Here is a 27,100-nt window from a genome sequence, read left to right as displayed (position 1 = left end):
ACTCAGTTCCATCAGGTAGATATATGTACCTTTCCTTATATCAATCAAAATATCTTTATTCAATTTCTTGTCGAGCTAAGAACAAAGTAAGTCAAATGAACTTGTACATATTTCAAATATACGGAATCGTTTTTAAATTGAGAATAGAGTAATCACCAACAAATGCTATTACAATTTTGTCAAAAGGAAATAACCAGGTTCCGTAACCCTAACAGACGAGACCCATTGCATGCAGCACCCATTCACGAGTATGTCAGATGTAGTAGCGGGTATATATAAAATACATACCCGCGATTACACATACACTGGCAGCCTATGTCTACCAGAGGTAAATTGTAAAAACAGTTGACAGTTGAATATATCGACTACCCCAAATGGGTTAACAGTCGTAAAACTTTGCGAAATTTTGTGGTATAAATAATTTTATAGTACAGAGTTTGAAATAGGAATAGTATTTATTCAAATAAACTTGATATAAGAAAGAAATTTGAATAGTTATATTTTTTATTTTACTGCTTATTCTGAATGGTAACATCTACCTACCATAAAAATGATTGGTTTTGCAACTTCAGACATAATTTATATTGTTATTGAATTAAATAGAAGAAATCACTCGTAACCAGTCTAGTAGTATAATCATCATATCAAAATAGTCCCAGAACTCATAATTATTATCAAACTAATTATGAATTTTAGCTTAGATTACACCAAAAGAACTAAAGTTTGAATCCTACCGATTTCTAGTTACAACACAACAAATCTTTGTGTTAACAACTAGAATCCGAGGCCGTAGGCTAGCCCTCAAATATAGATACTTAGCGAAATGTGAACAATTGTAAAATGTGTAAGTTGTAAGTGTAAGATTTGATATTGCCTACTACTATAACTACTTTATCTGAGATAACAATAGTGAAGTATAACTCATTATTATTATTATTATTATTATTAATAAAATGCTCAATTTCAATGTGTTTAACCTTTACGTTTGTGTATAACATTTATTTAAAAGTTAAAACCGCATATTACTAAATAAATGGTTTTAATTTACTAAAAATTCTATTGCTATTAATATATCAATTTTTGACAATCAATGGACAATAATATGACACGGCTACAAAACTCATTACAAGAAACACACAAGTTTCTTGCTTTTTCTTCTTGTGATAAGTCTGCATTCCGACTCAGCGGTAGAATAAAAAAAAATGTAACTATTCAAAACAGCTTATACTAAGTTTATCTCTTGAATAAAGATTATTTCTATTTCTATTTTATAATTGCAAGTCAAATTGGGATTATAAACCATTTTATCTTCAATTGCAAACCGAACGAACGCTTTTATATTTTCAACGTTCGTTGAATAGAGAGAGAAATTATTTTCTGAGCATACCTATTTTAGAAATGTTAAGTCAAAATCGGGACGCTAATATTATGTCAAATCTACTTCCTACTTCTTTGCCTATTATTAAAATAGCAGCACACAAATACTGTTACAATTATATTGCTCGGAAAAATTACTTTCATTTTCAGTCATGGCAATTTTATTTATATATACTGGCAAATTGGGTAAAAGAGATAGAATTACTTATAATGATCTCTCATGAGAGATTTCGATTACTTACTACTTACCTACTAATTTATACACCCGTAAAATAAAATTGTTTTGTGGAAATAAATTATTGAATTAAGCGTAAAAAAAAAAAAAAAGTTTTTAGCATACATTTCGAATACATTATAAATTGACTATACCAAGAATACGATCTACATACATCCAAAATTAGATATTATTATTGTTTCTAGATAAAAACTATTTAAATTCTTAATTTATAATGCCATTAATCAGTCATTGTGATGTTTTGCTCGGTCATGTGTCACTTAGTCAAGTTAGTCATTCATGAATGTTTAGATGTGTCAGTATAATTTCATTTCAATTGTCAAATTGTCATTCTCAATCTCAAGTGCTTTGCGTTAATGCGAATATATATCACATCACATCGTATACTTAATGGTTTTTTTCTTTAATTTCTTGTAAATTCTAATTTCTTTAATTGAATTTATCATTTTTTAAGTTAAACAATATTTTACACTACGTTATCAGTGTTGAAGTGTTGATACAATTTTATATTAAAGTGTTTTAAATGGACATTCTTGGAGATATATTTTATGACATAATTTTCAAGAATGATGCAGATCATGTAACTCTTGCGGTTTATTTGTGGTATGCAAATTCTATACTCAGCTTGAAGTCACTGTATAGGTTATGTCTCATAATCAATGTTGTGTTACAGTAAAATAATTAAGTCTTAATATGCTGAGGTGCTGTGAAACAGAATGTCAAGGTCTGTTTGTTTGTTCATCTCTGTTGATTTAAAAACTCTTGCTCCAATCTGTAGACATAATTAAATGATTCCAGTGTATATGTAATAATATTATCGTTATTTATAAAAAACTTTAAAAGTTATAAAATTTATTAAAAAATTGAAAGTAAGTATTGTATTCAGACCTTATCTCTTGTTTACTTAGTCTATTGTGCAACATGACTTTTGAAATTTACAACATTAGTGTAATGAATTATAATGACTTACATTCCATGATGTTTTTATATTCATCTTTATTTTGTATTAAATTGAATATCATTTGTTGTAAGTTATAATGATAAATGTTTTTTTTAATATTCACAAATTTACCTGAATTTTTTTATATTATTGTCATAATTTTTACATATTACACAATGTGTTTAATGGAAGCTGTATGAGACATTTGCATAGTTGGTTTGTTAACTGTTGTTTATTATAAAAACTGTAAATGTTGTCTACATTATTATTAACTGGCAAACATTTAATTGCATATGTATTTACATATATTTAAATAACTTCATTAGCATTCCCTCATTTTAGCAACATTTTTTATTGTAGATCTGCTTCTATTAGTTTATGATATTATATAGCTTATAGCCTTTTTAATAAATGTACTATCAAACACTAAACAAAATTTAGTACTGGAAATTACTCCAAACTCACAAACTTTACCTCTTTATAATATTATTGAAAGAAAGTTATAATACATGTGAAAACTTCGGGATAATTCTTGTAACAATATAGAAATGTAAACAGACAGACAAAAACCATGTTTTGTTGCATATTGTTTACAGACTAGTATAAGTGGAATAAATTTGCTAATACCATTTTAAATATAATATTCAGTAGCAAGCATAATTTAGTAATGAACATTCTTCACAAACTTTCACATGTATACAATATATTTTATATTATATATAATAAACATAAAGTGTTATGCATCATGCATTAAGGTGGTTTTATAATGTAAATTTATTTGAAAATTAAACTAGTAAACAACCAGAAAGTATCCTGATAGGGAAAGCAAAAAAAAAGTAATATTTCTCTCATTTACTTTTAATCATATTATATCCTTACTAATATTATAAATTCAAAAGTGATTGTTTGTTACACCCTATTATGCTGGTAACATACACTTCATAATTCCTTAGATTACCAGAATGTGAAAAACTTTCAGGTTGGAGTATTTGGTTGCAATACAGCCTTCTCCATAGAGGTTGAAGCGTAGCAATGAAACATGATAGGATTCCCATCCAGCAGACTGGCTTTTAACTGAACTGACTCTATATTTCCAGCCTTAATCATAAAATTTGACTAATCATTCCCCATCCTAGTGACACTTAGTAATTAAGATAGGCTGCTTTTTATTATATCAGTCAAGAATAGTCACACCGATGATTTTGTGGTCAGAAGTTAGTAAACTATCATATATAATTGTAATTTTACAGGGTTAATCTATAATATAATTCTATATATGGTATTATAATACTAGATAAGTGTTTTAAATTCATCAGTAATGAGAGAAACTATCACTGAAGTATAGTAAGTTTAACAAAATACATTTTAATTATTAATATTTATAATACTTTCTAATTCTAGCTCTTTGCAGTTAGAAATATTATTGCATAAAGTGTACCATTATATTAACTTGCCTTTTTACTGCAATAAAACAACATTTTTATTTATTAAATTATTTAAAAAATAAATGGATTTTCCTGATCCTGTTCACGGTATCAAAAACACATTTTGAAAAAAACAAACTTTTCATATTAGTTCTTTAACTGATGTGCTCTTAAAAACAAACATGAGAGGTATCTCATGTTAGTTTAAGCATGTGTTTACATTTACCACTGTTCAAACCTTAAACACATGCTGAAAAATCCATATGCTACCCAAATGCTTTTAAGATTGTGATGTATAGTATTAACCCATACATCACAATCTTAAAAGCATATCATAAACTGTATATAAAGTACTCAGCACCTGTGACTTCGTCCACATGGATTTTAACTTTATTTTTCTGAAATAAAATATTTTTTCGAAAATAAAAGTAGCCTAAGTTACTCCTTATTACATCAGATACCTGCCAAAAAAAGGTCCTGTGAAAATCGGCCCAGGATTTCAGAGATTAGCCGGAACAAACAGACCGACAGACATACAGAAAAAAATTGTAATAATGTTGTTTTGGTGTATGTACAGTATTTATATTCATATGCATATAGTAAAAAACGGTTATTTCAATATTAGAAACAGACACTCCAATTTTATTAATATGTGTAGATACCACAACAAGATTGATTTGAGTATGTACTTTTCACACACTTGCATTGCACTTGTGGCATTTGTTTCCAATATCTCAAATGCAGTTTCACTATGTATACTCTACTGTATATTGTCTGAATTTTCACACACTTGTTTTATCAGATTCTCAGTTACAATCATATAGTGGTGAGGGGAAACTCTTAATGTTATGAAAGTGAAAGTCATTATGATAATTAAATTTCGTAATTGGTTTATTTATAATATTACAAATATATAGTTGCTCACTTTGTTTGTTGTATTTTGGTAAACAGTATTCTGTTAATCTAAAACATGATCTAATGGTGCACTAAATTGAATTTAAATCTGTCTAGTAGTTTATCAAACAGTAACAAATCTGGATCCATCACAAACTTTTGAAATTTAAATTTAAAATATTACTATCCTAGTATATTTTAAATACAAAAATAGATTCTATGGTGTCTATTACTAACAATCCCCTCTCCCCATGTGTTCTATATATTATTATTACAGATATTAATATAGGTATGTTTTTTACATAAGTTATATTTTCTGCAGATCACAAATGAGTTAAAAAGGAATCATGAGCTGGCTGCGGAATACTTCCTTCTCATTCGCGCGGCAGCTGTCTCGCTCTCTTGACCCTCGGCACGACTATGAGCCTCAAGCATGTTATAATTCTTTCTGCAAGCATTGGCAACAAGCAAATGATATTATACTTAAATCTCAGGTAATTTTTAAATAACTAATTTTTAATAACATTTAATTAGTTCACTGTTTCTAATTTTCGCTATATACATGAACACCATGAACTTTCCCTTTACTACTTTGACATTCCTGACATGCTTTGCCGTTCCAGAGGACCTTAGTACTGTGTTCTATACATGTCTCTGTATTTTGAAATTCCATGGCGACTGAAATAACTGACACAGAGATGACGACCTCTTACAACGTCCAACTCGTCTGTAAAGACCGAGGCAGTCAGGAAAAAATGAATGTGAAGATATATGAGTACATATTTTCACATATAATGGCGTCGGTTATCTAGCTAGCGGTTTCTCTCTTCTAGCACCTTCCTACTTCCAATGGTATACAAACATTGATATTCATGAGTATGCTATTTATATATTATTAGATAGATGGAATATTGCTTTCGCCAGCGCTGACGGCATACGCTGGCGGGTCAGTGGCCATTAGAGATGAAAATGAAGTTCACTTAGCCCATCGTGATGAAATCTCCATTCGGTTTCACTATAGGGGGAAACGCGTGGGGGTCGACCTTACATAGTACATTGTTAGCATTCAAGGCCTAGTCCCCAATACTAACAATGTCCTTATCCTACTATGTATAGTATATATGTATTTACAAAAAAATTATTATGTATTTCTATCAGTGTCTAGATATATTATATTACTATCATATTACAAGCTCTGTTATCAACCTTGGGACTAGATGCCACTTAGTGAATTACTAAAGGTTATTATTATTATTCAAGCAAACTCCCTTACAGACAGAAATAGGTAGGGAGAATTGAATACCATAAGCCAATCTTTTCGATACACAAGTATCTAGTAGTTTTTTTGATATAGTTACTCTTATATTACTTACATGATAATACCATGTCCTTGGTGGCGTTTTAGATATATAAGGCCGCACCTTGGTAGCGAGTTCAATTTCCGTACAATACAAATATTTGTATACATGGGTACTACTGTTTGTATTGGTCTGTATTGTATGAATAGAACACATTCCTGTAGTAAACAAGTATCTAATATTTTGTTGTGACTAGTACCAGAATATTACTTAGTAATACGGCGACGAAGCAGATTAAATTACGGCCGCACCATCTATTAATCCCAGATTCAAATTCTGTACAGTAAAAGAAATTTGTATTTATGGACATGACTTAAATTCATTTGTATTGTTTACTATTTCACACCTGACGCAAAAAGAGGGGTATTATGAAGTGACAATTTCACTGCCCATTGAATTGTATCTTCTAAACAAATAGACTGATTATGACGCGTTTTTTTTTGTTTTTTGTTTTGATAACTGATGCAATACGATCTTAACTGAGTTTTTTTTGTTCAGCGATTATATATTTTTATTTTAATTATTATGTATAGTTAATGTTCACTAATGCTCTTGACTCTTAATCAACACTAAAGAAATAATTATCTCTACAGCCCGAACATCTTCACGACGATGTGTTAGCAGTAGTAAACCACCTAGAACAGCTGGCCACATTGCTGGTGCTGGAAGCGAGGGCTCGAGAGATCAACACGAGGATCAACCAAGCCACCTGCCTTGAACACCTGCTCAGTGAAAACCTATTGGACAAACTGTATGAGTGGGCAATATGTACTGGCAAGTAAGTCAAATAAATGACTTATAATACTTAGAACTAGATGTGTCGCGATATTTCGTTTGACGGTAGTTGAATAAACTGCCGGCACCTATCAACATTGACATTCAGTCACTCCAGTCAGCTCGTGACCACGACGTTTCGACTAGGTTAGTCGAAACGTCGAGAGAGGTTTATTTATGATAAAATTATTCGTGTTAAGACCCGGTTAACAATATAAATAATTATGTCTATACAATATTTAGAAAAAGCGACTTTAAGTTTTTGTCTTTGAAGTCGATTTCCCAAAAATCGGAGAGAATGCACTATATTACTAAATTTGCGATTTGTTAGGATTATATACTTGTTCCTATAATACAATGTAAACACGCGCCAGAATAACCAACGTCCGGTGAAGCTGTAATGGCCAGTTGCGGCAAACACCATTAGAGTACTCCGAAAAAAAAGTCGGAATAAGACGCCTCCAGTGGTAATTAATAGAATTATTTTACGGTCCTTACAATTTTTTTATGTCATTAGAATGGCAAAATGACGGCCCACTAAATGCTAAGTAGTTATAAGCGTTCATGAACACTACAGATATCATATTATCATATGACGCACGTGATACCACTCATATATTACTATTTCGAAGGACTTATATATCATACCTCTTATAATGTAATTTCACTACCAATTAATACCGCTTAGCCGCTTACCTTGCAAGGTTCGTGGTGACTGAAATAGTTAAAATGGAGTTATCCACCCAGATGACTTTACAAAGTTAATCTCAGTAGAATCCGTCTATTTTATTTAGAGAAGTATGGGCAGGAAATATAATTGCGTCGCATACGAGTATGACGCATCATGAATAATAATGTATTAGGCTTTTTAGATATCTACTTGTAATCTAGTTACGTAACACTACGTGAAAAAAATCACCTGTTATCATCACAAGTACGTATACATATGTATCAGAATGCAGTTATGATAAAGATTGCACTCTTTCAACGGAACAGCGGCTGGTATTGTTAATAAAACTAGTTGTCCCGGCAAATGTTGCTTTGCCATATATATTTGAGTGGAGCCCCCTGGCACAGGCATGTTTATGCTTAAAACTTCAACAACTGTATAGAATTGAGTAAAAATTGTGTTACCAAAGAAAGAATTATGAATTTTGATATTAATATCGCTATTAAAAATAGCATCCCCTATTTTTAATAAAAAAATAAAAAATTGTGATGGGACATTCTTATCATTGAGGGGTATGAAAAATAGATGTAAGTTGATTCTCAGACCTGAATATATGAATGCAAAATTTCATAAAAATCTGTCAAGCCTTGGAGGAGTTTCGGAGGAGTATGACAACATAACATTGTGGCACGATAATTTTATATATAAGATATAGATGTATACCTACTTTGAATACTAATACAATCATAAGTAAATAATAAATTTACCTTAACTATTGCTGCTACTGATTCGTACCTATTACTCATGAATACCTATAATACAGTCGTGATGACAGATATGCGTTTCATCTTCATTTAATTCGTGACTAACTTACATTAAAAGATATACAGAAAGATATCATTATTTTTTATTGGAATAAAATATTTGTCATAATTGTATTGGACAACTTCTGTGGTCGAGATGTTGAGCACACCGCCTTACTTATCATTGTCGCAGATTGATTCCTTGAACAATGCAAAACATTTGTATACATGAATCAGATTGTTTGTATTTCTATGTATATTACTATATTTGCTAAAAAATGTTTTTAAGTATTTTTTTAATGATGTTAATGGAATGCCACACGCCAGCGCTAACGTTTTACGCTGAGTACCAGTGGAAGATGATAAGATGAGCATGAGGTCAGGTCAATTAGCTCATCGTGACAAATTCACCATGAACTAATCATGACGGGTTCCAGGCGGACCGCGTAAAGGTCTACCTGAATAGTACATTGCTAGCAATGGGTTCATTAATCCACATTACTAATAATTTAATTCTCCTCTGTATTTATATATTATATTTCTATCAGTTGTTTAGTACACATAACACAAGCTCAGCTTCACTTGGGACAATTTGTCCCTGTGTGGATTGATCAGGGTTATTATTATAATGTAACTTATTTATAGGTGTATTCGTATGTTATATGCCATACGAATGTACCTACACCTGAGTCATTAATTTATTGATGATTTTTCCTTATGTCCTTTTAACTATAATATTATTTTCATTAAAAAAAATGTTGCTAAACAAGAACATCTACAGGACAAGTTCTTGTCGACCATCTTTATGTAACATCTAATAATGTAATGAATCTAACAAATTATGGTATATTATTTATTAGCTAATGCATGCGATGTAGACATTAGAACATGTAGAAAAGATTTAGTACTTTTCCCAATTGTTTTTTTTTTTAAGCTAAGTTGTTACTGATGTTATTATTAGTTATATTTACATTTCTTAATTGAAAAATTAATCATCAATATCGTAGGTCTATTAGACACTACTGACAAATCAAATCTACCGTCAGCTCGGAGTGCTTTCGAGATAAGAACTGCCAAGAAGTTCAGCTCCTATTATTTTCAAATGAGCTTGTACATGATTAAAGAAATACAGATTCTTTTTTAAATTCCATTAAGGAGAATATATTGACCCCGTGGTCATTCTATACTAATATATTTTTGTTAAAAGGATATAATCTAATCAGTGGCCGTAACCCGAATAGTATAGGACTAAAAACAAATGTCCGGCTAGAAACTGATACAGCACGTTCCTGTGGTCATTTCTTAAAATAAATTATTATCTTGATCACGTTCGTACATATTTTTTACTTCGAATTTATTTGTAAGTAAATAAAGTACAATAAGTTAATTTATACTAGAGGTAGACTTTGTACAAAGTCGTCTGCCTCACTCACTTTAGCTGTAGCAGCTTGAATGCAAGCAATTTCAGGCGTCCATATGCTACGGTAACCATTTACCATCAGACGGGCCGTATGCTTGTTTGTCACCATAGTAGGATAAAAAAAAGATGTGTTTTAGTATGGTAGTGAAATTCTGGATGTTTGTGTTGCTGTTCATGTATACAGGCTACGTCTATATAATCGTGCCCTAGGAACAACTAGAATTTTATACTATTTTTTTTTCTACTGCTGTGTATGTGTGTATTTGTGAAATGAAACAAATATTAAACTGTTACTAGAAGTTTGCTATAATACGTTAGTGAAAACTGCATGCGAATCGGTTAAGGCATGTCTGATTAGCGTACATAAATACACAAAAAATCTAATTCTAAATCTGTTGGCCGCGGTGTTGGTAATAAAAGCACAATGTGTTAATTTTTTATATTGTACTAGCTGTACTAGCGACTTCGTCTGCCTGAAATTGACCTTTATTTTTCTAAAATAATAGTGGCCTAAGTTAATCCTTATTACATCAGCTACTTGCCAATAAAAGTCCCGTCAAAATTGGTTCAGCCATTTCAGAGATTAGCCGGTACAAACAGACAGACAAAAATTGTAAAAAATATTATTTTGGTGTATGTACCGTGTTTATATTCATATGCTACATGCATATAAGGAAAGGTTATTTCAATATTACAAACAGACACTCCAATTTTATTTTATGTATAGATGTATAGATAGATAGACGACGCGGCTTATTTTCTAGTTTATATATAAGTCGGTTAACTTATTAGCACGAATTTTCTAAATTCATCTGTATGTTCTGTCTCTCTTAAAGTATACGTTACCTTATATCACAATTCAAAGGTCAATCACCATACATAGTGTAATAATTATTAAACTTTATTATTTTACATGATTTTTTTACATCGGCACACGAAGATTTAGAGTTTGCTAAATTCAAACTCACGATCTTAGAAGTCTTGTTGTAAACCACTAGGCCACAACACTATATAGGTCTAGTTCAATACCAAGGTCAAGTTTGTCTATGAATTTCCATATTACGTATCGATTCTCGTATGTATCGTATCGATTTCGTAGCAATAAACTTTTGTTCTAAAGAGACATTCTAATAAACAATGTTATCAATGCAAAACCTAATTACAATGGCCTTATCACATTCGGTAACAATCAGACTTCATTGGTATTGGAATTGTGATAGCAAATCATTTGCTATTCATGACTTTTGTATTTTGAACTATATTTTGTTCACTACTAAGTTTTATTTTGAATACTACAATATTAATTGTATATATTATTAATAATATTAATTAATAATTGTATATAATATTTGTTTGTTTATTCTCAATGCAATACTCACTAATATTATAAATGCGAAAGTACCTCTGTCTGTTTGTCGTCTGTCGCGCTTTCACGACAAAACTACTGAACTGATTAGAATGAAATTTGGTACACAGATAGTCTAGATCCTTAGAAAGGAAGGCTACTTTTAATGGCAAAAAAAATGTAAGGGTTTAAAAAGGGATACGAAAGGTTGTGTGGAAGTATCGTCATTTTTAAAATTAGGAACTTGAAATTTACTTTTTAACCTGTTGATTAAATATAAATAAATATGATATTCAAAGATTGTAGAAATTTTACCCTTAAGGGGGTAAAATGAAATCGATATGAAAGATTGTATAGAAATTCATCATCTATTCCACGCGAATGAATAATCTATAATATATAAATAAAATTGGAGTGTCTGTTTGTAATATTGAATTAACCGTTTTTTACTACATGCATATGAATATAAATACGATATAGACACTAAAATATTTTTTTTTACAATTTTTGTCTATCTGTCTGTCGTTCTGTGTATTCCGGCTAATCTCTTAAATGGCTGGACCGATTTTGACGGGACTTTTTTTGGCTAGTCGCAGATGTAATATAAGCTACTTTTATTTAAAAAAAATAAAATTCCACGTGGACGAAGTCGCGGGAATAGCTAGTGATGAATATATTAAAAAAACCACGTCATATAATGTAGAGGAAATGATAGAACAAATATAAAATAAAATTGGAGTGTCTGTTTGTAATATTGAAATAACCTTTCCTTATATGCATGTAGCATATGAATATAAACACGGTACATAAACCAAAATAATATTTTTTACAATTTTTGTCTGTCTGTTTGTACCGGCTAATCTCTTAAATGGCTGGACCGATTTTGACGGGACTTTTTTTGGCTAGTCGCAGATGTAATATAAGCTACTTTTATTTAAAAAAAATAAAATTCCACGTGGACGAAGTCGCGGGAATAGCTAGTGATGAATATATTAAAAAAACCACGTCATATAATGTAGAGGAAATGATAGAACAAACGGACGTGATTTTGAGTAATTTAAATGGCAAACAAGCTTACGGCCCACCTCATGGTAAGTGGTGCCGGTCGCCTATATACATGAACATCACCACAGACATCACGTCACCAATCACGTCATCATGACTAAACAATAAGAATAAATATCTTTAACTTTATTTAATTACTAATTAAAAATCTATTATTGTAACATTGAAAGTGATAAGTCAAGAGCTGAAAGTGCTGTAACCTATTATGCGGTATCGATGGTCCAGCGGTTAGCACACCGCTTTACTTCCAATGGTCGTGTGTTCGATTTCTCGCACAGTACAAACATTTGTTTTCATGAATATGTTTGTTTGTTCGGGCTGAGTGTTTTCTATGTTTGCTAGAGGAATATTGCAATGTTTAATTTGTTGTATTAATGAAATAAAAAATGGTTAGAATATATTGTACACAGCATTTAATAGTGACGCCACGGAATATTCGAGAAGAAGTGCAAAAAATGCATATAAAGTTAAACAAAACAACATCGATGTTCCATGCGTGACGTTCCAAATTTAAATTTTATAATTTTATTTTTAATTGTAATTATATGGCTAATTGCGATTGCAAACACTGTGTATATTGGCGTTGGTTATTATTGTATATATAAGCATCACACAAAATTTGATTTGTTCAACCATTTAGTCGTGACAAGTCGACAGATAGACATGTATTCATAATATAATATTAGTATGGATAGTTATGCTCTGTGCGTGTGTAGTTTAGGCCTAAAGTGTAGGGCACATTGCCATTTTATGTCACTATTAATCAATCAAGTTTACTATATTTGGAGACGGCCTCGGTAGTCTTCTTCAAACATCATTACTCCACTTTTTTATTGAATGGTACTGGAATGGTGCACCCGCCTGCGCAAACGGTTTACGCTGGCAGGGCACCAGTAGAGGATGCAAATAAGCATGAGATCAGGTCAAATTCATTAAAAATTATAACGATGCTTTCAGAGTGGACCGTGTGGTCAACCTAACATGGTACATCGCTTGCTATGGGATCCTCAGTCCTCATTACTAACAAATGTATTAACAAACCATTCCCTCCAACCTCTTAATCCTTGTATTTAAACAAAATATCTATTTCATCAGTCGTTGAGTACATATAGTACAAGCTCAGTTTAGTTTGGCGCTAGATGGCGCTGTATGAATTATTCTGAGTTATTATTATTTATCCAATATGCAATTATTATTGTCAACAGATACGAAAACGCAGTCCGATTAGAAGAACTCAAAGTATTCGGAATCCTCATCAGTCACTACAGCTCACAGGTACTGGTTTTTTTAATATATTTTTTAGGGGTTTTTATCCACGCATATTCGCTTTTTAGTTATTCCGAAATTCAATAAATAATTTGTTCATACCTGATTCTTCAGTAACTACTTTATCAACCCCTGTTGATTTTTAAAATATCATATTTTGTAATCTGATTTTTCTATTGTGTTCATACAAACCATTCATCTTTTTATTAGGATCCCATATTTTGGGCCCAAAACCTATTGTGCACCTTCAGATTTTGGACTATTGTGGATTTTCTTTAAACTCAAATTCCGCGTGGAAGTAATTATAAACGTACATATTTTATATTATTGCAGGTTATCGCCGCAGAACCTTTTCTGAGGCCTCTGTTGAAGCTTCTCAGCAGCTTTAGAAATGAATTGCCACCCCCTAATCTAGAATGTAAGTGTAAACTGGATTTTTTTATCCTAAAAATTCTATCTTTAATTTAAAATTTATTTAAGAATCATGTAAATCAGTGCTGTAGTTTTGTGTTTAAATAAAAAATATCTTATTCAACGGTATTTTAGGTAGTTATTTATGACTATAAATGCTATTGAGTAACATATTTTTGATTATAGGTTACTTTTAATAGATTGCCTACCATCCGACTTTTCCTTCGATGATGAATGATGATGACGATGATAGGCATCGGAACTCAGCTGATTTTTTTTGTAGAACCAAATTGTATATTCCATCGAAACCGTAATGAAACTGTTACTAGTTAATATAGTATATAAAATGTGCTTATGTTAATAAATATAATATTACAATTGCAATCTTGTCTATGTTACGCGCTAATAGCTATTTATATGTTAGTATAATTGTAATTCTAGTAACAATCCATCGATCGGATGTCATTACGTGATCCAACCTAGTAATATAGATGAGTATGTGTAAGATCTACAGATGAGTTATTTGTAGTAATATTACAAAGACGAAAGGATTAAGTTGCAAATTTTGCAAAACAAGTGTCGAACCACCGGTATACCGTGGTGATTATAGTCAGTACGGTCGACTATGCACTGAGGAGACATATCCATACGCGACAACGCCTCTTGAGGCACGCTCTTGTTGTATTGATCCCGAGGACCCCATGATGGCAGTTAATCTCCCTACGGTTCCACCTGTTCTGTTCAATTCAGAGATCGAAATTACGACGGCCTGAGCCGAGGTTCGAACCCCTAGCGGTGTCCTCAGACTAGTCGTATCCGTCAAGCGGGCCTTCAGCCGCACCATAAGTCCTTCCGAGGGTTTGGAGTGCCATATGCACTCGCCTCTTATAGTCCGGTGAGGCTGTAAAGGTCAGCTGCAGCCAACAGCATTAGAGTAGCCCGAAAAAAATATGTGAGACAAACTTCGCAGCATTCCATGAATGCGTGCGAGTACCGGGTCAATCGTGTTGCATAGAGGGAAACTCTGAGCAGTTCCCGGGACTTGCGGGTGTAGGATTAGAGGCTTGTTGGTCGACGTCAACATACGTCTACAACCGTTCCAAAATATTCAAAATTTTACTGTGTATATTATTATCACTCCAGATTTTAACATTACGAGATTAGTGTTTTAATTAAATGTACATGGCATCGTTTCTAGGTCAGTTGGTGACTGTATTGAATCAGCTGTGCGTGGCGCTGATGCAGAATATGAAGTTCATTGACCTATTCTTTTTGACGACTCATACGCAGAATGGATCAAAGTCTGAGTAAGTTTGTAAGACTCACAATTGCTTGTGTAATGTTAGTATGGATTTTTAATAATTCGTGCGACGTTATTTCCGCATGTTAACAAAAATTGGGCAATCCCACAAGTTAGACCTTCTAATATTATTGAAGTATTCACCTTGTAAATAAGAAAACACTGAAACATTAAAATAAAATTACAATTTTAAATGAAACTCCTGCTTATATTTCATTAAAATGTTCGAAATTTATACCAAAAATTCATTCAAATCCATCATTATATTTAAATACGAAGTTAATTAACGATCTGACTACGATACGATATTAACGACCTAAAACTTTTTATTGGAGAAGTAATATCACTATTCCAATGAGTAACTTAATAATGAATTAAACTTAACTGTAGTAGTATGCGCCGACCCCAAATAAGGCAAGGCAATGATGATGATGACTTAACTGTAGTATTAGTTCACTAGTTTAATTACTAATTACTATTAAAGTACTAATTCTATAAAGTGTTGTCCAAATCCACTGCTATTAACGGCTTTGGTGGACGTAAATCCTACGGTCGCGGGTTCGGTTCCTCGCACGGTATAAAAATTTGTAGTTACGAGTATGATTGTTTGTATCGATCTGAGTGAAAATCTAATTATTTCTATCAATAGTCCAGTACTCATAACACGCTTACCTTGGGACTAGTTGACGTTGTGTGAATTGTCCAAGGATTTATTATTATTTTATTTATAATATAATTGAATTATATGAAAATAATAATAAAATGGATAGATACATATTTATCCACTTTATAAATATCTAATTACAACGGTAAATCCACTGAACTAGCAACACTAGCAACCAGTAGCATGACTCTTATACCCAGTGCTGTTTAATAATAAAAAAAAGTTGTATTATATACTTTATTTACATGCAGATTCATCATAGTGCGCTTGTTACTTACGTCGGTACACCGGGAGGGCAGTACGGGCTCAGCCGCCCGGGACGCACTGCTACTGTGCGCGAATATGTCGTCACGGTGTATACAGCTTGCAGAGTATATGCTGGCTGGCAACACGTGTCCTGTATTAGCTACTGGTACACATATATTAATATACTTACATATATTATATACTTATATTAATTTTACCCTGTTACTCTTCGTTGTTTCCCTTGAAATATATAAAATTAAAAAAAATATATAATCATAAGCACAAAAATAACTCTAAAAAGTAAATAACAATTGTACCTATAGCAGCTTATAAAAAGAGCTGTTGATCTTTGAACATCATAAATTGTAGCTAAGAACCATCTTTTATAAAACGACACCATAAATGGCACATTTCTTTAGCATCTATAGACAGGTATTTCATCGGGTCAGGTCAGGAGGTCAGATTAAAAATGCTAGTTTTTAGTAGATAAAAATTATGTCATGTTGTATTAAGCATTTGAGGTTTTTACTCCTGTATGGCTATAAATTCCAAGAAAAATCGTTGATTTTGATTTCTTATAACTTTCCTATAAATCTGCATCTTTTTAAAAAAATGACCAATTCTAATCATATCTTCTCTGCGGAGCGGAGATGGCAAGTGATTATGGGAGGGCTATCTCGCTTCTAGCAATTTTCGGACCCGCGCGGGAGCGCGATCACGCTCCTCGGTTAACGGTTAAGCTCATAATCTAATGTAATTTAAATTGGACTCTCTTTCTGTTGCAACCACTTTGTCATCTGGGCCGTTGTACGTGTAGAGCTGAGACTACTAACGTAGCCAGCCAAAATCCCAAAAGCGCAGAAGTCTCCTGGTGTCTTCAAAGGGTTTACGGAGCGATCTCACCGTTCCAAGGATTTAGCTCACCTTACTTATATTGTATAATAAAAAATAATTAAATGATATTTCAGGTCTCAGTGGTCTATACTCGCTGTTGCCACGAACGCTGGGCGAACGAGTGTACCGACTGACACCTGACGACGTCAACCAAGTGCACAAGCTGACTCTTTTCATAGACTCACTAGAGTTCTGCAATGCTGTCGCACAGGTATAAAATAAAATCAAAATATCTTTCTATTTTATCTAATTATGCGACAGTCCATTTCATTACTTAATGGATTTATATTATATTAACTGTGCTGCGACTTCGTCCGCATGGAATAGTGCCCCTTTTAAACCCTTACAACCCTTTTTTGGGATTAAAAAGTAGCATATCTTTTTTTAGGATCTAGACTATCTGTATACCAAATTTCATTTAAATTGGTTTAGTAGTTTTGGCAATATTAATATTTGTATCCGTGACATAACATGGGGCAAACCTATCATCGGCTTTCGGATTAATTATGATTTATTATATGTTGCACCATCAGTGAAGAATCAGTCGAAACTATAAATTGACACACAAAGTTTCTCAATTCGGGACCTTTGTATTTAGAGCACAAAACGACGAAATTAATAATTTAAACAATTTATTTAAGGTGGCGCATCCATCAATTAAGAAACATCTCCTGGACCTGCTATACCAAGGTTTCTTGGTGCCTGTGCTAGGTCCAGCGCTACTTCAGGTAACTTGAATTTTTCTCTCGGGTTTCTGGATGAGTGATATCGTTGGGCCATGAGTTTTGGGATAAGGTGATATTTGTTATATAGAGTTTCTCTGAAAAAAATTGTGCGGATAAACTCTATTAAAATTTTTAGCAAGGTTTTCAAGCCATTGGGTCTTGGAAGGAATATATTTTAAATATTGAAGATAGAACCATAGAGTAATAATTATAAAATATATAATAATAATAAAGTAATAATTTTTATTAATAGAAAACCAGAGTTAAATTCGTTTCTGTCTAATCTACATGTATGTATATATAATACAACATATATTTCTCAAATATATGTTGTATGTATGTAGATAAATTGACTCTGTAATTAAATAAATGTTAAATGAATTTCCATCCGTGTATTTCTTTTTCTATCTTTCATATTTGAAATCATTTCTTTTACATAAGTGTGTAATGCATTAAAACATACATTTTGTCAATTTATCATCACCAGTTACTAGTAAATGCGATTCAGACAAATTATGTAATTAATGATTTATCGAGAAAACATTAAAAAGATGTTAATTATAGATTAGATGAAATAAAATTTTAATAATTCTAAATACTTCTTTTCTATCAATTTTGTGATAGAATTGTGCAGTTTAATTTTAACTTTACTATAGTCTGTAAGCGGATATATCTACTTAAATATAACAATACAATTTATTTAATTTTCGTCTACAATCTTGATCTAATATATTTAACAATGTTATATAGAAAATCGTAATTCTTTTTAAATAGAAAATGGATAATATAGAATAATGTATATTTATTCTATTAAATGTAGGGAAAATAATATCAATACAAAAACTCGACGTTGAATATGTCCTATATGAATTAATGATTTTTTTTTGTAAGACTATTTAGTTTTATATTTATTGCATATCTTGATCATTTGGACATTTTACTCTTATTATACCAATAAATATATTCGGCTATAAGCAACTATAAAATTATTCACATATTAACATACTAATATGTTTCTTGCAGTCTTGGCAGGTGAAGAAATAACCATTTTGTGTAAATCATATATATTATTAATATTGCACCGTTTTTTTTAATTATATAGCACGGGCTTTATCTTTGAGTGCATAACAAAATATATTATTGTAGACATTATTTATACATGCTAAAGTTAAAAATATAAAGCAATGTTAAAAAGAATGTCTCACAATTACATAATATTTTTTATACTTTTGCACTATATTATTATCTTTTTCTATATCTATCTTATATAATATCTAATTGTCTGAACCTAAGTACTTATTTCAATATATATATTACTTAAACTCGATTTTTATCCAGTTCATTAAAATATTATACACTTTGAGAACGGAAATTTTATAAAAATATCCCATTTTTTTATGTAATATATGGCAATCTGATTGCCCACCAGATGAAAATAGCAACCGGGGCCTATATACATGAATATCGCCTCCCATGCATTGTCATTTTTAAGAACTAAGGTGGGTCATGTTTCCGTACCTGAAATTTCAATGTCATATAACGGCAGAAATCGGTTAGAGATGCGCGTAGACGGACTACTTTGTATTAAGTCTGCTTCGAGGACCTTTGACATATTGACGAAGTGCAGTATTAAGCATATATTATAATTTATATGTGTATGGTATACATATATATATATATTTCTATTAGTAGTATATATTTTATTTGTGATATGATTATTGAATATTGTCGAATGTGTGTTTAATTGAATTTTAATATTAATTTTTATAATATCTACCTATTTATTAAACTATTATTTTAAATCAATAGCAATATTTATGTTCCGTACATCCATCAAAAATCTGAATTTCTTAATAATAAAATTGAATTATTTGTAATAACATTTACGAAATATAAAGGACTTATTACACTATCGCATCTATAGGATCATATGCGTATTAGATGTAAATATAACTTATTACATTATATTTTTTCTAACCTATACTTACAAGATATAATTTACTGCATCTCTATCTAGACGTAGATGACTTATACTGTCTTATATATTAACTAGTGTAATAAGGACTTATATTTGACATGTTGATGCGTGTAACGGAACGTATTTGAAAAGAATACGTATTGGGCTTTGACTGCACGCACGGGACTGGACAAGCACATTGGTATGGATCACAAGCGAAGTCAGCGGTAATGTGACAGTGAGTGATTTCGTGCTCTATGTTGTGGTATCATGGTTGCGATTGGCTTACCGGGCTTGGCAGTTTTTATGGCTTTACATGTTTGATTTTTCATATTTTGTTGAACATTATTCACAAATATCATACACATACGGGTACTAGGTTCATGTTTGTTGATGATATTAAATAACCTATATAAGTATCGTAACGTCGTGATTCTTAACGTCTGTGTCTTATTGTATTTTTTTATAATGATGTAAGTTCAATGATTAAATATATGGAACAAAATATATGATATTGGATTGAAAATTCTAACGTATTTCATTATTTACTGAGTACTGGTGACTCACTAGTGATCATTTAACAGAAAATGTTCAATTTTTTTAGTAATTATTACTTTTGTAAATAGATTGATGATCTAACTTTAAACAATTTTTATTTATTTTTTTAATCTAAATATTGAATTTAACGACAGTTCTTGACGTTACGATACTTAATCCTTGAAATGAAATAAATTATTTTGTTCATTATACATGATAACGATTTTAAAAAAATATTTAAAAAATTGGTCTCGAATATTTTTTTTTATACTTATTTTAATATTTATCTCTTTTTCTAAATAATCATTATCTTTACTTAGTTTGACTGATTTATCTAATTATGTAAACAAACATCCACTAAAAATGTATACCCACGGGAACATTATTCAATCCAGTATTCGATCGTAGGTACAACCGCGACAAATTAATTACATCATAAATGTATAATTCAATTAAAATTCATCACACATCACACAACATTTTAATATAAATAAAAGCCCATTCAAAACTACACCTCACCGCGTGCCAAATGAGACCCATAATGCCACAACCCCGTGACGTGCTCGGCTAATACGCGCGCCCGCATAGAGCAAGCCGGGGTTGCAGAGCGGCGCGGGCGAGCAGGCGGCCGGCGCCGCACACCTCGAGCTGGTGGTGCGCTGCGTGGGCCGCCGCGGCCTGCTGCGGCCGGCGCTGCACTTCCTCTTCCAGTACCGGTACGACGGACGCGCAGTCGCCGACGTGCTGCTGGCCAGGCTCGACGCCACCCAACAGGTGACGCACCATACGACAGTTTCATTATATGTGTATACTACCCACTCGCCCCGGCTTCGCACGGGTGTGCCATCCTCTTGAATCACACTATCTATTTAAAAAAACCGCTTCAAAATCCGTTGCGTTATTTTAAAGATTTAAGCATACATAGGGACAGACAGCCACAGCGATTTTATTTTATTTTATGTAATGATTTTATTACTATTACTAGCATTCCCGGCCATGCATGCTGTGGATAAGGTTCTTGAATAAAATAATATCGCGACTCTAAATTGAGATGTAAGCTATCCTATCTTACAAGTTGGATGAAATTGCACACAATGTGCAAAACAAATTTGCAATCGCTTCAGTAGTTTACGAGTCCACTGCGGACAAACAACGTAATTTTTATATATAAAGATTATTATTCTTTTAATCTACTTATACGCCCTCGTCTGTCTTTTTTTCCTTTACCCAAAGGTTGTTTCTAAGATCGATTAAGCGATTAGACCGCCTTTTGAACACATTTGCAACTGTCCTGGTGTTACGAGCACTCATGGGCGGTGGTAATCACTTACCACCATTTGTCCCCTATGCTATAAAAAAAAGACGAGAAATGCTCAAACAAAAGGGGTGTGGGTTTACCACTTCATAAACAAATATATAACTAAAATTGTATAATGTTTTACTTATAGTTGTCTCTTGTATCCCTCTCGCTGATGGAGACCCTCATCGACCTAAATTGCGAAGACGTTATGATCGAGCTGGTCTACAAATACCTTCTAAATGGTCACCACTTGATGTCTTCACACAAACACAAGATAGCCGATCCTGAACCTTACAGAGAAGCCGTTAGCGCATTCTTAAGTTTGACACCAAGATGCTGCTCGAGACCATTGGAGAAGACCAGGGAATGGGTAGATGAGCTGTCTGTAAGTGGAAGAAGGATTTTGGACTTCAAAAGAGAGGATGAAACAAGAAGAATAAATGGTTTCAATGAAGATATTGTATTGAATAATCTAGTCCAGGAAGTTAAGTTTAATTATGGGGTAAGTTATTTATTTTTAACATATATAATAACAATAACACCGATAATTCACGAACATTATTAAATAATTATGATTAAAAAAGAAGTACTTATTTTCGGCATTTCAGTACAGTAAAACTAGTGATATTATATAAAAAAAGTATTTTTTTATTTTATTTATTTATTTAATTCAATAAATAACACCGATAATAATCATAGGATCGGCACTGCCACGTATTTATTCTGTTCCAATAGTTTATATTAATTTAGAAAGTGTGTCATATATATAATTATTATTTGCTATCAGTCGGCATATTATATATAGACAGTATTTATTCTTCTTCCAATAGTTGAGTATATCTATCAGTCGGCATATTTGAGCTAAGAATATTTCCTTTAATTCATATCATCTTTCATCACAATATATCCATATTTTCTTTGATCATTGCGCCCATCCACTTCCTTTTCAAGACCGTCTTTAGAACATAATCATAGCACCTCCGCATATCACATCTGTAGTTAATCGGTGACTTTACAGAGTAAACATTAATCTATATATTTTTTTGTTACAGAACCCAAACGAAACACTATACGGCAACTACCACGCGTACTTATGCGATGCTCGATTTGAAATAGTATCTCGAACAATTGCCTGCTCCGATTGGACATCCCGGTATGACACAGCATCGACACCTAAAATAGAAACAAATAATAATTCTAAAGAAATGAGAGAACCTGATACACACATAGTGAAAGAACCGGACAGCCTTATATCTTGTACTAGTGGTTATGACACTCTTAAAACGAGTGATACATCTGAAAAGGAGCAGCATAGTTTAACATCACTAGTGGAGAATATAGAAGAGAAGCCTTGTGAACAAGTTAGTGAGGTGAAAGATCACGATAGTTTGACGTCAGTTGGAGAGAGCAGTGGATATGAAAGCTTTCGTTATAGGCTTGAAGAAAGTGAAGAAAACGAAGGGTATGCTGAAGAGTCGTTTAGAAAGATATTCTCTAAGAGCATGAATGATGAGAGTTATGAAGCTGAAATGTCGCCTGTGAAGAGTTGGAATTCAAGCGCTGAATCCATTATCGGTAAGACAGATCAAACTTTGTGACTTTTCAAATGATTTCAAAACAGAAAGGGATCTAAATGCGAATTGTATTTTTTGCTTATATGTAGATATTACAAAACATAATTATTTTATCATTAATTCAATTCAGAAATCAGTATGAAAGATTACATATATAAAATAATAAATGCAGAATTAAATTTGCTATTTTAATCTGTAATATCACTGTTGGACTTTTAACATGTAATCTCACTGTCAAACTTTACTTACCTTACTGACCTAAGCGAAACACAGCTTACAAAGCAAACTGCATAGCGGAAGACATAGAGGAAATAATACAGACAAATTTGTACAAACTGTACTTCGGTAAATCTAGTCTAGTATAATGAACACTTTGTATTTCAGGCCCACTTCTAAGTTATCTTCTAAAAAAGGCAGCATCTCTCCTCGAGTCGGACGTGACTACCAACTGTCGGGTGACAAGTGTGATCTCCAAACTGGCATCGTTGCCAACGCCATTGTTAATGTCACTACTGCTCTGTCCAGGGTTCGTGCTCCAGCCGAATGTGCCTTCACTTTTCCAGGTCAGAGATTTTATCATTTCTTTAACTTTTATAAATAACCAAAACCCATTTTACGTTATATAAATTCAATTATTATTTATTCTTTGCCAACGAAACTGGTATCCCAGTATATATTGCTGAACAACATTTATTTAAAAGGGCATAACTCAAATTTCTTGTTCTTTCTACGTGTGTTGAATCAGCTTTCCGAATGAGCGGTAAATTAAAAAAATATATAAGACTATTCAAAAGTTGCTTAGTAATAGAAATAAGGACAACTTATACAAATACATGACCACTCGTAATATTTATTACAGATTTTAAGCAAATTGAAAGAAGAAGTAGATGAACTGACCAATGGATTAGACAATACTAACGAATTAGTAGATAAGGCGCGGGCGTTCCTCATGCAGAGGGAAATGGCACTAGTGAAGTCGCGAGGACCGGCCAGTGATGACAGTAAGTACTGTGCACGAAGGAAGTGTATAATGCTTGCTCATATGGAAAGATATTTTTGGTAGAAATAAGTAATTTTATTAGTAAGACAAAAAGTCTAATGACAGTTTTGCTACACACACTTATTGTGTAAATAATGTCTATACATATATTCTACCTGTAATACTCATTAAGATTCATTAGCCACTTATCATTAAACAGAACATTAGAAATTGAACATTCTCAGGCATATTTGTAATTTTTTTCCAAATCTTGTGTATAACTATAATAATAAACTAGGACAATTTACACAGCGCCACCTAGCTCTAAACTAAGTAGTGCTTGTTCAATGGATACTACACAAAACTTTTTCTTTGTAAATGCACATACATAATGTACATAGAAAACTGCTGGGAGTTTTACTTCGTTTGACTTACACTTCAAACATCGTTAGTATTTGACTGGCAAATACTAATGATTTTTGGAGTGTAAATCGGTAGTAACACACTAGCCCACTTTGCAAATTATGACATCGTATACAATATTGCGTACACTGATTCAGGTCTTACACGCACTGAGTCCCCACCACAAAAACCGGAGCAGTCCCCGTTCAAGCGAATGGACTCCAAACGGCGAAGTATCTCCACCAGCCTCTCAAACATGTTCAATAGAAGATCCTCAAGTATGTATACATTATATAACTACATATATTTATGTGGGATTGGTGTGCAACGGAACAGCTGTATTAACGGAATGATGTATGACTGATAAATGAATGACGAGAGAATGGATAGAAGACTGAAGTGACTAATGAATGAGTGAACGCTAGACTGATTACGACACGGATGGTATCCTAAGTTATTTCTAAAATTTTATTATTTTTAACGAAATTAAATTCGTAACCCAATGAAATTTTATTTTTTGACTCCCCGGACCTACATTTTTGGGGATTCGTCCGGCATCGACAGGAATTCCCAACGGCTACAAATACCAGAAGAGATCGTGCGGCGGGAAATTTATTTTTGAGCGCAGGTCTTTTCTTTTTTTTTTATGTGATTTAAATGGCAAACAAGCTGACGCGCCACCTTATGATAAGCGATTTTCACCGCTTATAGACATGAACAGCACTACCCAAATCACGTTATCATAATACATCCGCGATACCTCTCATGCATTGCCATTCCAAAGGACTAAGATGTCATGCCTCTTATCCTGTAATTTCAAATCCGTCAGTAAACTTTTTATTTCATTATTTTTAAATAAAATTTATGGCTTCTTTTTAAATAAAGAAATAAAAAACTAGGCTTTATATTTTTTAATCACCAGCTTCATCACCACACGGACCTCATAGCCTGCACAATGCAAGTTACCACGCCAGTCCTCAAAAACGACTGGTGTTCACCCAAGAAGAGTACTGGAACCAATCTATCACCCTACGATCAGTACTCAACGCGGTAATACTCGACGAGTGGGTGAAGGAACTCGCCGCTTTATCGGAGGAACATGCCCTAAGACTCTCAGCGCAAAACTACGAGGACGATACGTATATTAGAAGTGTAGGGTTATGACTGCGGGCGATCGCCGCTGGCGGGTTTAAAAATAGCGGTACACCTTCAAAAGCAGGTGATACTTATGTTTGAACATCGTCATCATCATTATTCATTCATTGATCACTAACCATAGGCTGTATTAAATTTGTACTAAGTACAAGACGGGAGAACTGTGAATCCATCTTGTATGTAGAATTTTCTAGAATGTATGCCTATGTATGCGTGGATGTATGGTTGTTATGTTCCTAACTTCTAATATAAAGCGATTAGAATTTGTATGGAACAATATTTGCCTGCTCTTCGAAAAAAGAAGGTAATATTTTTCGAACATATATATGTCCAAGTTTTACGCAACGTGCGGCCGATAGAGGGTGCGTGATAGGTTTTAAGGAATCGAGTGTTGCTAGATTAGTCTTATTTGTGAAAGTCTACATAAAGTGACGCAGTAATAAAATGGGCGGCATTCGCTTATAAAAAAACAAATTATACATAATAATGATGACTAATCTATGCGAGAATTTGGTGTGTTTTGGAGTGTTAAAAATCCATAGTCATTAATTCATTTATTGTAAGTTTTCATAAATCAGTTGATACGAAGTGATTAATCACAATAAATGAAACGTCCACATTCAGACGCCGCCTTCATAACTGATAAGTTATGTCTTATGAGTTTGCCTTTTAAGATTTATAGAACAATTTAATGTAAATATAAGATTAAATATAATTATTACTTGCTGATTAATTTTATATAGAGAACAATATTTTATATTGAATTAAATAATGTTTTGTGTAGGCCTCACCATCAGACTGTCATTTTGTAAAGTCTATTTATTCATAAAACATGAAACAATTATAATAAATGTATTAAATTACTATATGCGGAGTTACAGCGCAGTTCTCAGTAATGTCAATGCATTAGACGTGTATACGTGATGATTACCATTTGCCATTAGGTGGTTATCAATTGATTTGCCATTTACTCTTGCAATTGACGCACTTGTTAACTCGAAAGAAAATAACACGGTAATTGTTAATTTATTAGAAGTTTTATGTTTTCATGAATAATGTAGTTTTTTATGTGCAATTTTAGAAGGTCCAAACTCAAATAGTATCATTGTGATATGTATCACATTTATAGAAAATGTATGGTGTAGATTACTTATATAATTTACTTATAAACATTGTTTCAAGGTTTTTGCCTTAATGAACTAGAGCTAGAAAAATGATAAGTTTGCGATTTCTATGGCACATTTGAGATTACAGATGCGAAATATATCGTACGGTTCGCAATTGTAACTATTAAATAATTCAAATGAGAATTAGTAACATTTTTGCAGAATTGATTCCCAGTTATACAATAAAATTTTATATTCAACTTTTAAGACCTTGATTCT

At 32.4% G+C, this 27,100-nt stretch overlaps 1 protein-coding gene across 1 annotated transcript; it reads left to right on the top strand.

Moving 5' to 3' along the window:
• Positions 1-1,945: 1,945 nt before the first annotated feature.
• On the top strand, positions 1,946-26,065 carry LOC131846419 (FHIP family protein AGAP011705-like). Its single transcript, XM_059195703.1, has 16 exons — positions 1,946-2,215; positions 5,193-5,364; positions 6,822-7,006; positions 13,511-13,580; positions 13,905-13,989; positions 15,181-15,289; positions 16,198-16,358; positions 17,161-17,297; positions 17,728-17,814; positions 20,894-21,079; positions 21,754-22,107; positions 22,658-23,180; positions 23,564-23,742; positions 24,039-24,180; positions 24,719-24,838; positions 25,483-26,065. The coding sequence occupies exons 2-16, from the start codon at positions 5,218-5,220 to the stop codon at positions 25,722-25,724; spliced, it is 2,727 nt and encodes a 908-aa protein (XP_059051686.1). The 5' UTR covers positions 1,946-2,215; positions 5,193-5,217; the 3' UTR covers positions 25,725-26,065.
• Positions 26,066-27,100: the final 1,035 nt, after the last annotated feature.

The sequence above is a fragment of the Achroia grisella genome, unplaced genomic scaffold (genome assembly GCF_030625045.1).
Source record: "Achroia grisella isolate CSIRO2021 unplaced genomic scaffold, CSIRO_AGI_Agris_v1 utg511, whole genome shotgun sequence".
In the NCBI taxonomy this organism is placed as follows: domain Eukaryota; kingdom Metazoa; phylum Arthropoda; class Insecta; order Lepidoptera; family Pyralidae; genus Achroia; species Achroia grisella.
The sequence above is the reverse complement of the archived record's forward strand: the minus strand, read 5'-3'. Positions and strand labels throughout refer to the sequence as shown.

Coding starts and splice junctions, on each gene's coding strand:
- LOC131846419 (XM_059195703.1), top strand. CDS start 5,218: ATGAGCTGGCTGCGGAATACTTCCTTCTCATTCGCGCGGCAGCTGTCT. Junction 16,359..17,160: donor GTGTCCTGTATTAGCTACTG/GTACACATATAT, acceptor ATGATATTTCAG/GTCTCAGTGGTCTATACTCG. Junction 17,815..20,893: donor TAGGTCCAGCGCTACTTCAG/GTAACTTGAATT, acceptor GCGCCCGCATAG/AGCAAGCCGGGGTTGCAGAG.